This window comes from Triticum dicoccoides, chromosome 3A, assembly GCF_002162155.2.
Source record: "Triticum dicoccoides isolate Atlit2015 ecotype Zavitan chromosome 3A, WEW_v2.0, whole genome shotgun sequence".
In the NCBI taxonomy this organism is placed as follows: Eukaryota; Viridiplantae; Streptophyta; class Magnoliopsida; order Poales; family Poaceae; genus Triticum; species Triticum dicoccoides.
In genome coordinates, this window is record NC_041384.1 from 376,429,340 (window position 1) to 376,442,266 (window position 12,927).

General features: G+C 44.6%; 1 protein-coding gene across 1 annotated transcript in view; it reads right to left on the minus strand.

Annotated features, from left to right (window-relative positions):
- Positions 1-12,714, minus strand: part of LOC119268244 (DENN domain and WD repeat-containing protein SCD1-like) — a 29,540-nt gene extending 16,826 nt beyond the window's left edge. The window contains exons 1-10 of the mRNA XM_037549831.1: positions 12,385-12,714; positions 10,988-11,081; positions 10,663-10,864; positions 10,435-10,576; positions 10,220-10,320; positions 9,986-10,049; positions 9,696-9,809; positions 3,239-3,459; positions 2,724-2,778; positions 2,551-2,640 (exon numbers count right to left, since the gene is read on the minus strand). Of these exons, the coding sequence (XP_037405728.1) occupies positions 2,551-2,640; positions 2,724-2,778; positions 3,239-3,459; positions 9,696-9,809; positions 9,986-10,049; positions 10,220-10,320; positions 10,435-10,576; positions 10,663-10,864; positions 10,988-11,081; positions 12,385-12,567 (1,266 nt within the window). The 5' untranslated portion in view covers positions 12,568-12,714. The remainder of the gene's footprint in view (positions 1-2,550; positions 2,641-2,723; positions 2,779-3,238; positions 3,460-9,695; positions 9,810-9,985; positions 10,050-10,219; positions 10,321-10,434; positions 10,577-10,662; positions 10,865-10,987; positions 11,082-12,384) is intronic.
- Positions 12,715-12,927: the final 213 nt, after the last annotated feature.

Here is a 12,927-nt window from a genome sequence, read left to right on the forward strand (position 1 = left end):
CCCTGATTCTTCTACGTCAAATCGAACGGCATAGGTGGTGGCGATGGAAAGCCGATCTCGGCGGCACCATGCGAGGAACAGCACAATGGCGGCTGCCACCATGCGAGGAGCAGCAACAATGGCGGGGGCCGCAGACCCCCTTGCCGATCCCCTTCTATACTCACGGTGCTGCTTCTTCTTCAGGCCCCATGTTATTCTTCTCCCGTGTTTTCCTCCGCTCTCTAGTTGTCCTTCATCTCCCCTCCAGTTTTCAGTTGTATTCAGGTTTTATTGCATAAACAAACGTTGTGAAGTAAATCGATACCCTTACCCAAAAAGGATTTCCCCCCGCTTTATATATAAAGCAACCATAACCGATTACAATCATCGCAAACAACTCAACACCACACAACACACCCAAGGCCGGATACAAAAGGTAAAGGAACAGCCACAAAGCTAAGCTCGGCGAAAGTAGGCCTACAAGACAGCGCCTTCAAGAAGGGGAACGACAGCGGAGCGCCATCGCCGCTGGATCCAAAGGATCATGGTTTTCACCTAGACACGGCGACGCCTTCAAGAAGGAGACGACGCCCACGGACGCCGATGTCGTCGGCCCAACCGAAGCCGAGTAGGGGATCTCCCCTGGCACGCACGCTCCACCTTCGAAACGCCTCCGATTGCCGAAGCACCGGCTACCACGCCGCCCGAACGGCCATAGCGACCAGCACACACCTGAGTCACGCACCCCGCCCACAAGCAGCACGACTACCACCACCGAGGCCACCGCCCCGGCATCCAAGACCCCCCACAACCACCACGACGGCTAATGGACGCCACCGACCGATGAGAGGTAGAAGGCACCTCCTTCCACCCCAAAACTGACCCTTTGGCGGGAAGGCGGCCCAGCCGGCCAGATCCAGGCAGGGAAGGGTCGCCGGCAGCCGCCGGCCTCATCCTCGCCACAGCCACCGCACCGCTCTGCTGGGGACATGGACCACCGAGACATCGGCACGGCCAAGAAGCCCCCTGCCTCCCTCCCCGGTTCTCCCCCACCACCACCGGCCAGCCACCGGCACCCCCGCCGAGCGGCCAACATCCACCAGTCGGCCGCCACCGTCCGCCACAACCGCCGACCGATGAGCAGAGGAGAGAGGGTCAAGCCCGCCTCGAACAAAGCCGCCGCAGCCCGCGCCGCCCGCGGGGCAGATCCAGTCGAAGCCGCCGCCGCCACCCCCCGCCACGCATCCGCCCTGCACCACGTGCGTCCGGCCCTCCAAGCCCGGGTAGCCGCTCCGCAACACCGCCGCCGAGCACAACCGTGCGTCGCCACGCACCGAATCCGCGCCGCGCCACCACCCGGGAGCGCCCGCCCGCGCCAAGCCCCCACGAGCGAGAGAAAGGGCCCCGCCGCCGCCAACACCAGGCGGCGCGGACAAGTGGCGGTGAGGGGGAGGGGAGGGAGAGGGAACACTCGCGGCGGCTAGGGTTATCCACTCGGTCGCTCGCGGGAGCGACGCGAGGGTAGGGAGGAGAGCTGTCTCGTCAGCGAGGCCGTACCTCAATCGATACCCTTACTGATTAGAATCAAACAAAATAGCAGCTGAATCAGTTACGCCCCTTCTCCACTATAACCTCATACCAGTCCTGTTGCCGTTACCATTGTGTGAACCAAACACCTCCTTGGTAACTAGTTAATCAGATGAAATCTAAGTAAACTCTGATTTTTGGAATATGTCAACCCCATATATGCAGATAAGACTAATGACGGATGTTGAACGGATCAACAACAAAGGAACCAAGGGACCAAATTTCAGGACTCGAGTGACAGATGTAACTTTGCATACATGTTGACAAAGCCCATCTAGCAATAGGTTTGATCTGTGTGGAATGGCACATAACTCTTGTATAAATATAAGTATGCAAATGCGTCTATGGAATAAGGTGCACAGTTGTTATTTGTGAGCAGCTATTTCCTCTGTCTCGCAAAAGGGGATTCATTAGTTACTTTACAAATTAATGAACCATAATACAGCATGAACAGACTTCCATGTTCTCTCGTGATCGTTGTATATAGTACACGCCGTCAATGGAAAGTAGCTTATGTGCCATATAGCTCCATTTATATTAAGGCCAATTCCTGAATGTATAAGAATAGTGTATACTTAAAAACACCCTTATACATGGAAAAGCTTTCAGAGGCAAATCATTCGCTGAAATGACAGATTAAATATTGGAATAGTTCATTGGACTCAAGTTCATAGACAGGTCTTATGTGACCTAAGTTTATGAGGGCATTATTTTGGTCCCTAAACTTCAGAGGTAAGCCCAAGTCAGATATTCTGAGCACTGGCAGCTGGGTCAAACAGAAACTTAATAAATATACCACTCTTTTAACAGAATGGAGAACATTTTTACTCGCTTCCAAACTTGAGAGACCAATAGTACCACTGAGAAGTTTAGTGTTCAAAATAGACGCAAACTAAGTTGGGGAACCAAAAGATACTTTAACAGATTCAACTTTTCGTTCCATGATATACAAAGATGTAAAGTGCCAATGGATTGTAAGCATACCATCGACATGGACTCGACAGGCTGATTAGTTGCTCGAGACCGTTTTTTAAGGAATGCTTGAGCATTGAAACCGGTTGGTAAAGCATTATCCTGACAAGCAAACCTCTTGAGTTACCACCAAAGAACGTAGTAGACAAATAGTAGTCAGAAAACTTACTAGAGTGATGACTTACAATGAAGTTACGGTAACCACTCATAATCTGTGCAAAGAATCTCAAGAATATCAGCCTGCAAAAAAAAAAGATCAACTAATAAAATAGCTCCCATGATGCCCACTGGAGAACAAATAATCCTAAACATAGATCATGACTGAAGACCCAGAATAGTCTTCGGGGTTAATTCAGGATCAATCCATGCAACAAAGAATCATAAACTCCCTATCTGATTAGTGTCAAGCATATTTTCTTTTTCTCTCAGTTTCCAATTATTTACCATGCTCAGAATAGTAAGATACAGAATAGTCTACATGAACTGAGTCTGAGCCTGTTCTCATGTAAATATACTTGTGCAGGCAGCCAGGCACTATAATTTATCTATTCATATTGTTGTCTAAGCCACTAGGCCTACTTTCAGTGGAATGCTGCTACCATTATAAGCCTACTTTCAGTGGAGTGCTAGCACAAACATCCTATTAATTAGCAATTGCGCACAGATACAAAGTAAACATTAACATGTAGCACAGAATTACCTGAGCTGAAAATCATGATCTTGCCCCCATGATTTTGCCGCGGTCCTTAAAGAATAGTCACCCATACTGCCAAGATTGATTTTCATGTAATCAATGGCCACAACATTGGGCTGTAGTAGTTTCAATATCTCACCACGCAAGAAACTATGTTCGCTTTCGGGTATAGGAGGAATGTCTTCAGTGGTTGTTATCCGATTGTATTCGAGATCAACCACCACTACCTGCAATTGCATGCATTGCCATTATCACAGCATCATGATGCATCATAATGGTAAAGTTTGAGAAAACAAACAAGGAAAACGCAAGTTTGCATTGGTTGGCCAAAGTAACAAAAACTTGGGGCAATAGTGAGACATCATTCTCATAAAATGCATTCAATATATGCAATATAAGAAGTTCTACATCTAAGCGCATGGTGTATAGAATAAATAAATGCAATTCAACTTCTCTTGTTAAGGCTAGGTACGGGTACTCTTGAACATTGTTCGTTTACAAATCAGTGTGTTATTCTCATGGAAATTATTCACACGCCCAGAAGAAATCCTGACTTCTCAGAGTTCAGACTATGATGAGGAACAATAGATGAGGGAAAAAACAGATGCCAGATCTGTTTGACTACTTCTAGATACTTCCACTCTAGTGTAGTATTTCTTTTTTTTCTTTTCTTTACCCTACCTGATGTCTCTAGAGTTCTCTAGTTATAGGTAGCTGTGAGTAGAGAGGTGAATCCTAAATAATGTTTTCTAGAGTGTTCCAGCTATAAGTAGAAGTATGTGAAGGCTTCCCAAAGCCCTATAAATAGAGGTCCTCACCTCTACTTTGGAACCCAGACTATGTACTCACTACCTATAATAGAACTTGTTGTTCTTATCTAAGATCTTGGAGTAGATCTTGTGCTCTAAGAGTTCTGGATTGAACTCTTGCTGCCATATCGGCCTACATTCGTCTCTAGAGCAAGCTGCAGCGAGCAATGGAGCAATTGGAGAAGAGGATGGATACTGCAGAACAACAAATCAAAGAGCTGCGTGAAGATCTTAATCGGAGATTTGAGCAACTGGTTGAGATGATAAGAAAGGGTGTCCCCCTGCTACCAATGAAGGAGATTCATCTAAAGAAGAAGATGTTCATCAAAGAAGGAGAGGTAATCTTGGAGCAAGACCACCACAACGTGCTGTTCAACGTGCTTCAAGAAGGCCAATTTATGTTGAAGCTTCTGAAGGTGAGGAGTATGATGATGCCCTTGAAGAACCAGATCTCTACGCATATCGGAGAGTACCCAAGCCTACATATGCAAGAGATACATACAAGGTGAAAGCTGAGATCCCAACTTTTAATGGAAATGTTGATATTGAAGGGTGCCTAGATTGCTTATATGAAGTGGAGACTTTCTTTGAGGTCATGGAGGTTCCGGAAGATCGTAGAGTTCCCTTGGTCGCATACAAGCTGAAAGGAGGAGCCCGTGCATGGTGGCATCGCGTTCAAGAAGAGCGCAGGCTGAGAGGAGAACCTCATGTGAGAACTTGGCAGCAAATGAAAAGTCTCTTGAAAGGGGGATTTTTGCCCGCTGATTATGACCAGATCCTATTTATCCAATTTCAAAATTGTGCTCAAGGAAATAGGAATGTTTCAGATTACACGGAGGAGTTTCTAAGGCTACAAGTGAGGTGCAACCTTGCTGAAACTGAAGATCAACAAGTTGCAAGGTACATCAATGGTCCCAACGATGCTATTCAAGATCGATTGATGATGCAACAAATCTGGTCCATTGATCAAGCACAAGCTCTAGCCTTAAAAGCCGAGAGGTTTATGAGGACAAGAAAGGCAACTAAGGCTCCATATCCTCATGTCGAAGGCTCGTCTAGGAGTCAGCCTAATAGAGCGGAAGAAAAGACCACTCCACTAAAGGCAAAACGACCCATCCAGAAGCAAACTAGAGGCAAGGGTAAGTCCAATGAAGGCCCAAAATGCTATAAATGTGGTGAAGAGGGACACATATCCAGCGGTCGCCCACTAAGGAAATTTGTTAACACAACTATCCATGATGGTGAAGGCAATGAGGAAGAATACGAATCTGAAGATGTAGAGGGACAAGAGGTTTGTCAAGAAGAAGGTGAAGAAGTGGTATGTGTGATTCAGCGTCTCCTATGTTCCACACCACAACCTGACGACACACAAAGAAAGAAAATATTTGAGAGCAAATGTACAGTGAATGGCAAGGTATGCAAATTAGTGATTGATAGTTGCAGTTGCGAGAATCTTATCTCCCAGAAGTTGGTGAACCATTTAAAGCTTGATACTCATGATCATCCAAACCCCTACACTATTGGGTGGATCAAGAAAGAGTGAATATGAAGATCACCAAACAATGCAACCTGCCACTTTCTTTGGGCAAGCATTATCGCTCAAATGTGTTGTGTGACGTAGTTGATATGGACGCTAGCCATGTTCTTCTTGGGAGACCTTGGCAATTTGATGTGGATACTACACACAAGGGCAAGGAAAATTCTTACTCTTTTATTTGGAACAAGAGAAAGATCATTATTTTACCAAACAAAACTTAAGGTAATACCTCTAAGGAGGAGGGGAAAACTATATTAACTATCTCCCATTCCTCTCATGAGTTTATGGAAGACTTGAAGGAGGCAGATTTGTGTGCTGCACTTGTTGTAAAAGGAGAAGAGCACCTGACTGTTGAAATTCGAGCAAAGGTACGTGGTTTATTGGCAGAATTTCAGAACATACTTGGAGAGCCACAAGGCCTGCCACCGATGAAAGGAATTCAACATAGAATTGACTTAATTCCGGGAGCAAGTCTTCCTAATCTTCCACATTATCGAATGAGCCCAAAGGAGCATGATATATTGAAGGAGAAAGTGGAGGAATTGCTACAAAAGGGGCACATTCGAGAAAGTATTAGCCCATGTGCTGTACCAGCCCTACTCGCGCCAAAGAAAGATATCTTGGCGCATGTGTACGGACAGTAGAGCCATTAACAAGATCACCGTAAGGTATAGACTCCCGATTCCCCGTCTGGATGATATGTTGGATCAGCTTAGCGGAGCAAGAGTGTTCAGAAAGCTAGATTTAAGAAGTGGATATCATCTAATCTGTATCAGACTCGGGGATGAATAGAAAACCGCCTTCAAGACAAAGGAAGGGTTGTTTGAATGGCTAGTCATGCCATTTGGACTCTCAAATGCACCAAGTACCTTTATGTGATTAATGAATCAAGTCCTTTGACCCTTCTTATCCCACTTTGTTGTGGTCTATTTCGATGACATCTCGATCTATAGCAAGGATGAGGATGAACACTTTGATCACATTCGAAAGGTGCTAGAAGTACTAAGGGAAAATGAGCTCTACGTCAACTTGAAGAAATGTGTTTTCCTGCAAACACAACTTCTTTTCCTAGGATTCGTCATAACATGTGACGGTATTCGTGTTGATGATTCTAAGGTTGAAGCAATCCGAGAATGGCCAACTACGAAGACCATTTCTGAGGCAAGAAGTTTTCATGGCCTTGCAACTTTCTATAGGCGATTTGTGAAGAATTTCAGCACTGTCATGGCACCAATTACCGAGTGTTTGAAGAAAGGAAAGTTCCAATGGACAGAATGTTATGTGGCTGCTAGAAGGAGGGCGCGAGAGGGCCGGCCGAGGCCGTTTTGCCCATGGCCGGGCAAGAGGGAAGGGATTTCCTTCTTAATTCTTGCTTGATTAGATTGATACATCTCCTCCCCTTATATAGAGAGGTTTACTTGACTCCCAAGCAAGCGACCCTTATCTCTAATTAACCCTAAGACTAACGGACTATACCGCCAGCCCAGGCCCATTAGGCCCATTACGTACTCTAACACAGAAGCAGCTGAAGCTAGTTTCAATGAGATTAAACAAAAACTATCACAAGCTCCTGTCTTGGTGCTACCTGATTTCAACAAGACTTTTGAGTTGGAGTGCGATGCAAGTGGAGTAGGCATTGGAGTTGTTCTATCTCAAGAAAGGAAGCACAATGCTTTCTTTAGTGAGAAGTTAAGTGAAGCTAGACAGAAATGGAGTATCTATCAGCAAGAATTGCATGCCGTTTTCAGAGCGTTGAAAACTTGGGAAGTCTATTTGCTGCCTAAAGAGTACATTGTTCATAGTAACCATCAATCCTTGAAGCATTTTAGAAATCAAAAGCATGTTGACCGCATGCTAGCAAGATGGGCAGCATATCTGGAGAGATTTAACTATCTCATCGTGCATAAATCTGGAACAACTAACCGAGTGGTCGATGCTTTGAGTCGTCTTGCATGCCTCCTGACTTCTTTTGAGGCTCAACTTCCAGGCATGGATCAAATAAAGGAGTTGTATGAGAATGATGAAGACTTTGGCCATGTTTGGGTAAAGCACATCAGGGAACAGCCATTAGGTGATGACTATTTGGTGCAGGATGTCTATCTCTTCAAAAATGATTGTTTGTGCATCCCAAGGAGTTCTCTGCGTGACAAACTAATTAGAGAACTCCATTCAAGTGATCTTAGTGGCCATGTTGGACGGGACAAGACTCGCTAACCTGGAAGCTCGCTACTTTTGGCCACAACTAAAGAGAGATGCTGGAAAGTTTGTCCAACGATGCCCTATATGTTAAACCTGCAAAGGCCAAGTCCAGAACACAGGGTTATACATGCCTTTGCCTGTTCCTGTTGCTCCATGGGAGGACATCTCTATGGACTTCGTCTTGGGTTTGCCAAGAACAAGATGAGGGAGTGATGACGTTTTTGTGGTCGTGGATAGATTCTCTAAGATGGCTCATTTCATCCCATGCCGCAAGACAACGGATGCTCATCATGTGGCAAACCTATTCTTCCGAGAAGTGGTCAGACTTCATGGAGTTCCAAGGTCCATTGTCTCAGACCGTGATAGCAAGTTTCTTGCTGCATTTTGGCTCACTTTGTGGAAGCAATTGAACACTGAATTGAAATTTTCTAGCACTGCTCATCCACAAACGGAAGTGGCGAACAAGTTTTTGGGTAATCTGATCCGTTGCATTTGTGAAGAAAGAAAGGGACAATGGGATTTGGCTCTATCTCTTAAAGAGTTCTCCTACAATAACTCCAAGCATAGATCCACAGGAAGGGGCCTTTTTTCCATTGTCTACACTAAAGTTCCAACACACGTGGTGGACCTGGTGAAGCTACCATCAAGGGGAATCCATTGTCTACACTAAAGTTCCAACACACGTGGTGGACCTGGTGAAGCTACCATCAAGGGGAAACTCAAAATCAGCATTGTCCCTTGTTGATAGTTACACTGAGTTATTTGACGAGATTCGTGGTGTTCTGGAAGCACAAAATCAGAAATATAAACAACTTGCTGATTTTGAAAGGAGGCCAAAATCATTCCAAGTTGGTGATAAGGTGATGGTCTACCTCCGAAAAGAGAGGCTGCCTTTAGGTGTTAAGGGGAAGCTTAGGCAGCGAAGGTATGAGCCCTTCTCTATCATGAGGAAGATAAATGATAGTACTTATGTGATAAATCTTCCAAGCGACATGGGCATATCCAACACTTACAATGTTGTGGGCTTGACTCTCTACCATCTAGAAGAAGTGCTCTATGACGATAACTCGAGGGCGAGTTCCAAACAACCAGGGGAGAATGATGAGGAACAATAGATGAGAAAGAAAAACAGATGCCAGATCTGTTTGGCTACTTCTAGATACTTTCACTCTAGTGCAGTATTTCTTTTTTTTTCTTTTCTTCACCCTACCTGCTGTCTCTAGAGTTCTCTAGTTATAAGTAGCTGTGAGTAGAGAGGTGAATCCTAAATAATGTTTTCTAGAGTGCTCCAGCTATAAGTAGAAGTATGTGAAGGCTTCCCAAAGACCTATAAATAGAGGTCCTCACCTCTACTTTGGAACCCAGACTATGTACTCACTACCTATAATAGAACTTGTTGTTCTTATCTAAGATCTTGGAGTAGATCTTGTGCTCTAGGAGTTCTGGATTGAACTCTTGCTGCCATATCAGCCTACATTCGTCTCTAGAGCGATATCTAGCGCAGCATGTTGAAGTTGTTCCTTCAACACTTGTGATGTACACATTGTAGCAGCAAGGTGGAGTTGCTCCTCCACAACCTTTGTGCTGCTTCAGACTAGTAACAAAATATGTTGAACCAAACTTCTTCGCTCTCAAAATATCATAGAACCCTTGCAAATATCCGTCTTCAGTTCAGGGTTACAAAACTATAAATATAAAGATTTGTTGTGACTTTATTAATCAAAGCAACTAGAAGCATTCACACATCGGCTGTGAAAGGAAAATGATCCTACCAGCAAAAATAAAAAACAGGTGGACCAAACCTTTAAAAAGGCTATTTCCACTAGTAAATAAGTACTAGTACGTATTACCAAGAGAATATAGGCAGGCAACGGCAGAAAAACAGCCAACGGAAACTTCATTTAATGTTGCAACTTACACCATCCATTGTCACTGTAGATGTGTCAACACCTGAATGAAGTCCCATCATGTAGGGAGTCGGAGCATCAATGTAGTCAACACCACTAGAGAATATTATTGGAATGTAGACATGCTGCAGCACAACAAATACGTTGAATGGGGATAATTCACCACATGAGCATAACATAAATAATGAGAATTTCTGGAACAGATATGAATGAAATCCTCAAGCGCAATAATTATTTCACATATTTGTGAAGCCTGCTAAAGACTTGGGAATAAAAAGGAACACAGTTGAATGAAACCCACCTGCCACCTAATCGGGTATATCAAATGGCATATGGCTTCTGAAACTAGAGTTAATAATGTATACCTGCATTACAAAACAAAAGAGAAGTCCAGCAAACTTAAGATAAACTTCAAACACTTCCACTTAAGGTGTTGTTCCAAAGTAACAATCCATTCACTTGTAAACCTAAGCTAAGACTGGGATGGTATAATGTTAAAACATGGTCAAGAGTTGCATTGTGAAACTCAACAGACTTGTTAGATCTTAGCAATATCCTTCTTTCAAGCAGAACGGCAGTAAAGAGCTGTATTAGTTTATCAACATCCAGACACTGCACCAATGGCTGGAAGGATATCTGCAACCACAATCAGCTTGATATTACAAGTTGAATGTGAACAAAATGGAGTATCTAAAATGGTACTGGAAATATGGTCAAGGAACATAAGACAAAATGGAAAGGAAGCCATACATCAGCGTGAGGAAGCCATTCTTTTGGAGGAGTTTCCGTGGAAAGAAGGCAATTATCAATGGCAAACAAGACACGATCCTTTCCCGGTGTTGGTAATGGAACATTTGACACCACATGGGATATTATATCCCACAAAGGCTTGCTGAAATCAGGGCCGACAAATATTAAGCCATGAAAAAGGCGTAATCCATAGTTTATAAAGCGCACGCATGAACAATGAAAGTTTACCTACAACCGGCAGGAGAAAAACAAAGGACAAATATTTCCTCTAGAGCATCACGGAGGACTTGGAAACAAGGAGAATGGGACACAAAGCAGATGCATTTATCAGCAAAAGAATTCACCGGAATTTGGTAGGCTTCAATAATATCTTCACAAATTGGATCCCGAAATGCAATACAACTGACATAAATTTTTGAACCATCTCCCTCTACAAAAAAATGATGACTATGTTAAGAGGTGTCTATGTAAATAATAAGCAATAATAATTTCAACTCGAAGGGTTAAAAACATGTACAAAGTTCGGGAAATGTCAACTACCAACAAGACATACCTGTCAAAACTATGGGATAGCTCCTTGGATAGGTGGAGACGTCATTGGCGTCCAACCCAGAAGAGTATATTCTTACACCCGCTGGCAAAACACACTGCAGTTATCAACGGACAATGATAGAAAGGTTCAGATTACAATAAAACAAGATTAGGGATAAAATAGACATGATGATATCATGATTGTCATTCGGCGGTTTAAAATTATTATAACATGAAATCAATCACATTCTTTTGTTCACATTACTATCTTTTCTTTTCAGTTATCTGGCAAAGATCTCCACTATTTTATTGGTGTTCAAGGTTCAGCCCCTGGGCAAATGACATGGAATTATCCAACATTGCTAAACAAAATCGATAGTTAAAATAAATGCATGGCACGCCCTACCCCTTGCTTTCCGTCCCATGTGTCATTAACATGTTTTTCCGCAATAATACATGGCTTACAGACTTTGATACTGCTAACAAATTTTGGTTGTAAATTATATGTGCTGGTACAAAAAGGTCACGGGCAGGGATGTGATTGAACATGTTAAAATAGCATGCCCCTACATACATCACACGATCACATTGTAACAGTAACCTTCCATGTTCAATTATCTCCAACCACACAGATGTACTGAAGCCAAATTCCCTGCTTACACCAGTTCATATAGCATCAAATCATCTGCGTGCAGGCAGAGAGGCCACTGGAGCAAGTTGGGGCACTTGTCCTAGAATGCCAGCATTTTTCCCAAGATAGCAGGATCTTGAACTTTCGATGGTAACTTTCAACAAGGAGAGATGAAGGTAACTGTTCAAAGAAGAAACTCTGTTGGGCAGAGCGGTTAAGCCTCTAGTAATCTAGTGTGCACATTGGCCTGAGTGCCTACAGACTCACCCTTATAAAAATCAGTCAAACTTGAAACCCAACCGAATCGGGTCAACCTAATCGACAGAATAACTAGGTGACCGCATAATCTTGAGGTGGCACGACCCCAGTAGTATGGTGAGCAAGCAGTGGCATGGTGCAGCAGGCTAGCAAGTGGCCGTGCAAAAGAACTATCCCCAGCAGGCCAGCAAGTGTGCGGACAATGTTATCACCTCGCAGGCCAACAATCCACGGCGCAGTGTGGCGGCCAATAATTTTCCCAGCCATTCTTAAATTTCTGTCTCGACCGATGCACGGTTGAGTACGCAACTGGCATATACTCCGTACAATTCTAACCTCAGTGCACTAGAGCATCACGAATTCACGTCTACAGATCAACCATTTCGAACTTAGCAACACGCCAGCCCAATCAAATGCTAAACAACAGCAATTTGTCCATTTCACCGAAAATTCGAATGATGGGGGCCGAAGCAGATCGCGAGAGGAAGAACTGAGGCAGCTGGAGGAAAGGGGCGGGATCTGCAACTCACGGTGGGGAGCTGCGGGGGCGGGGGAGGGTAGAGCGCGTGGCCCGAGTGCGGGAACTGGTCGATGAAGGCAGGCATGTACATTTCTTCGGCGCCATGGAAGCCCTTGAGGCCATCAAGCGCCCGGATCTCCGGCCCCAGCCCGCATACCACGAAGTACTCGAAGATCCGTGACGTTGATGCCATCGCCTCTGCCGTCGATCACCGGCAGTCACGCCCACCCGCCCTCCTCCGGAAAGGGATCCTCGTCGCGGTCGGTCTCCGTCGATCTCTCCCTAGTTTCGACTCTGCGGGAAAGGGAGGAGACGGTGTAGGCCGACGGACGAAGGAAGGCGACGGGTCGGGTGGACTTTCTGTTTGTGATCCGTTAGCGAGAAAACAGAGACAGGCCCGTTAGGAATCTTTTTTTCTCACGAAAATGTTAAAATCTGGCATCAGAATTTTTTAGCGCTGGACAATGATATTTGGCACACGTGTGCCACATTGCTAAAAGTGCCACACCACTTTCTCCCTTTGATCCCACCTCCTCCCGAGCGCCCTCCTTCG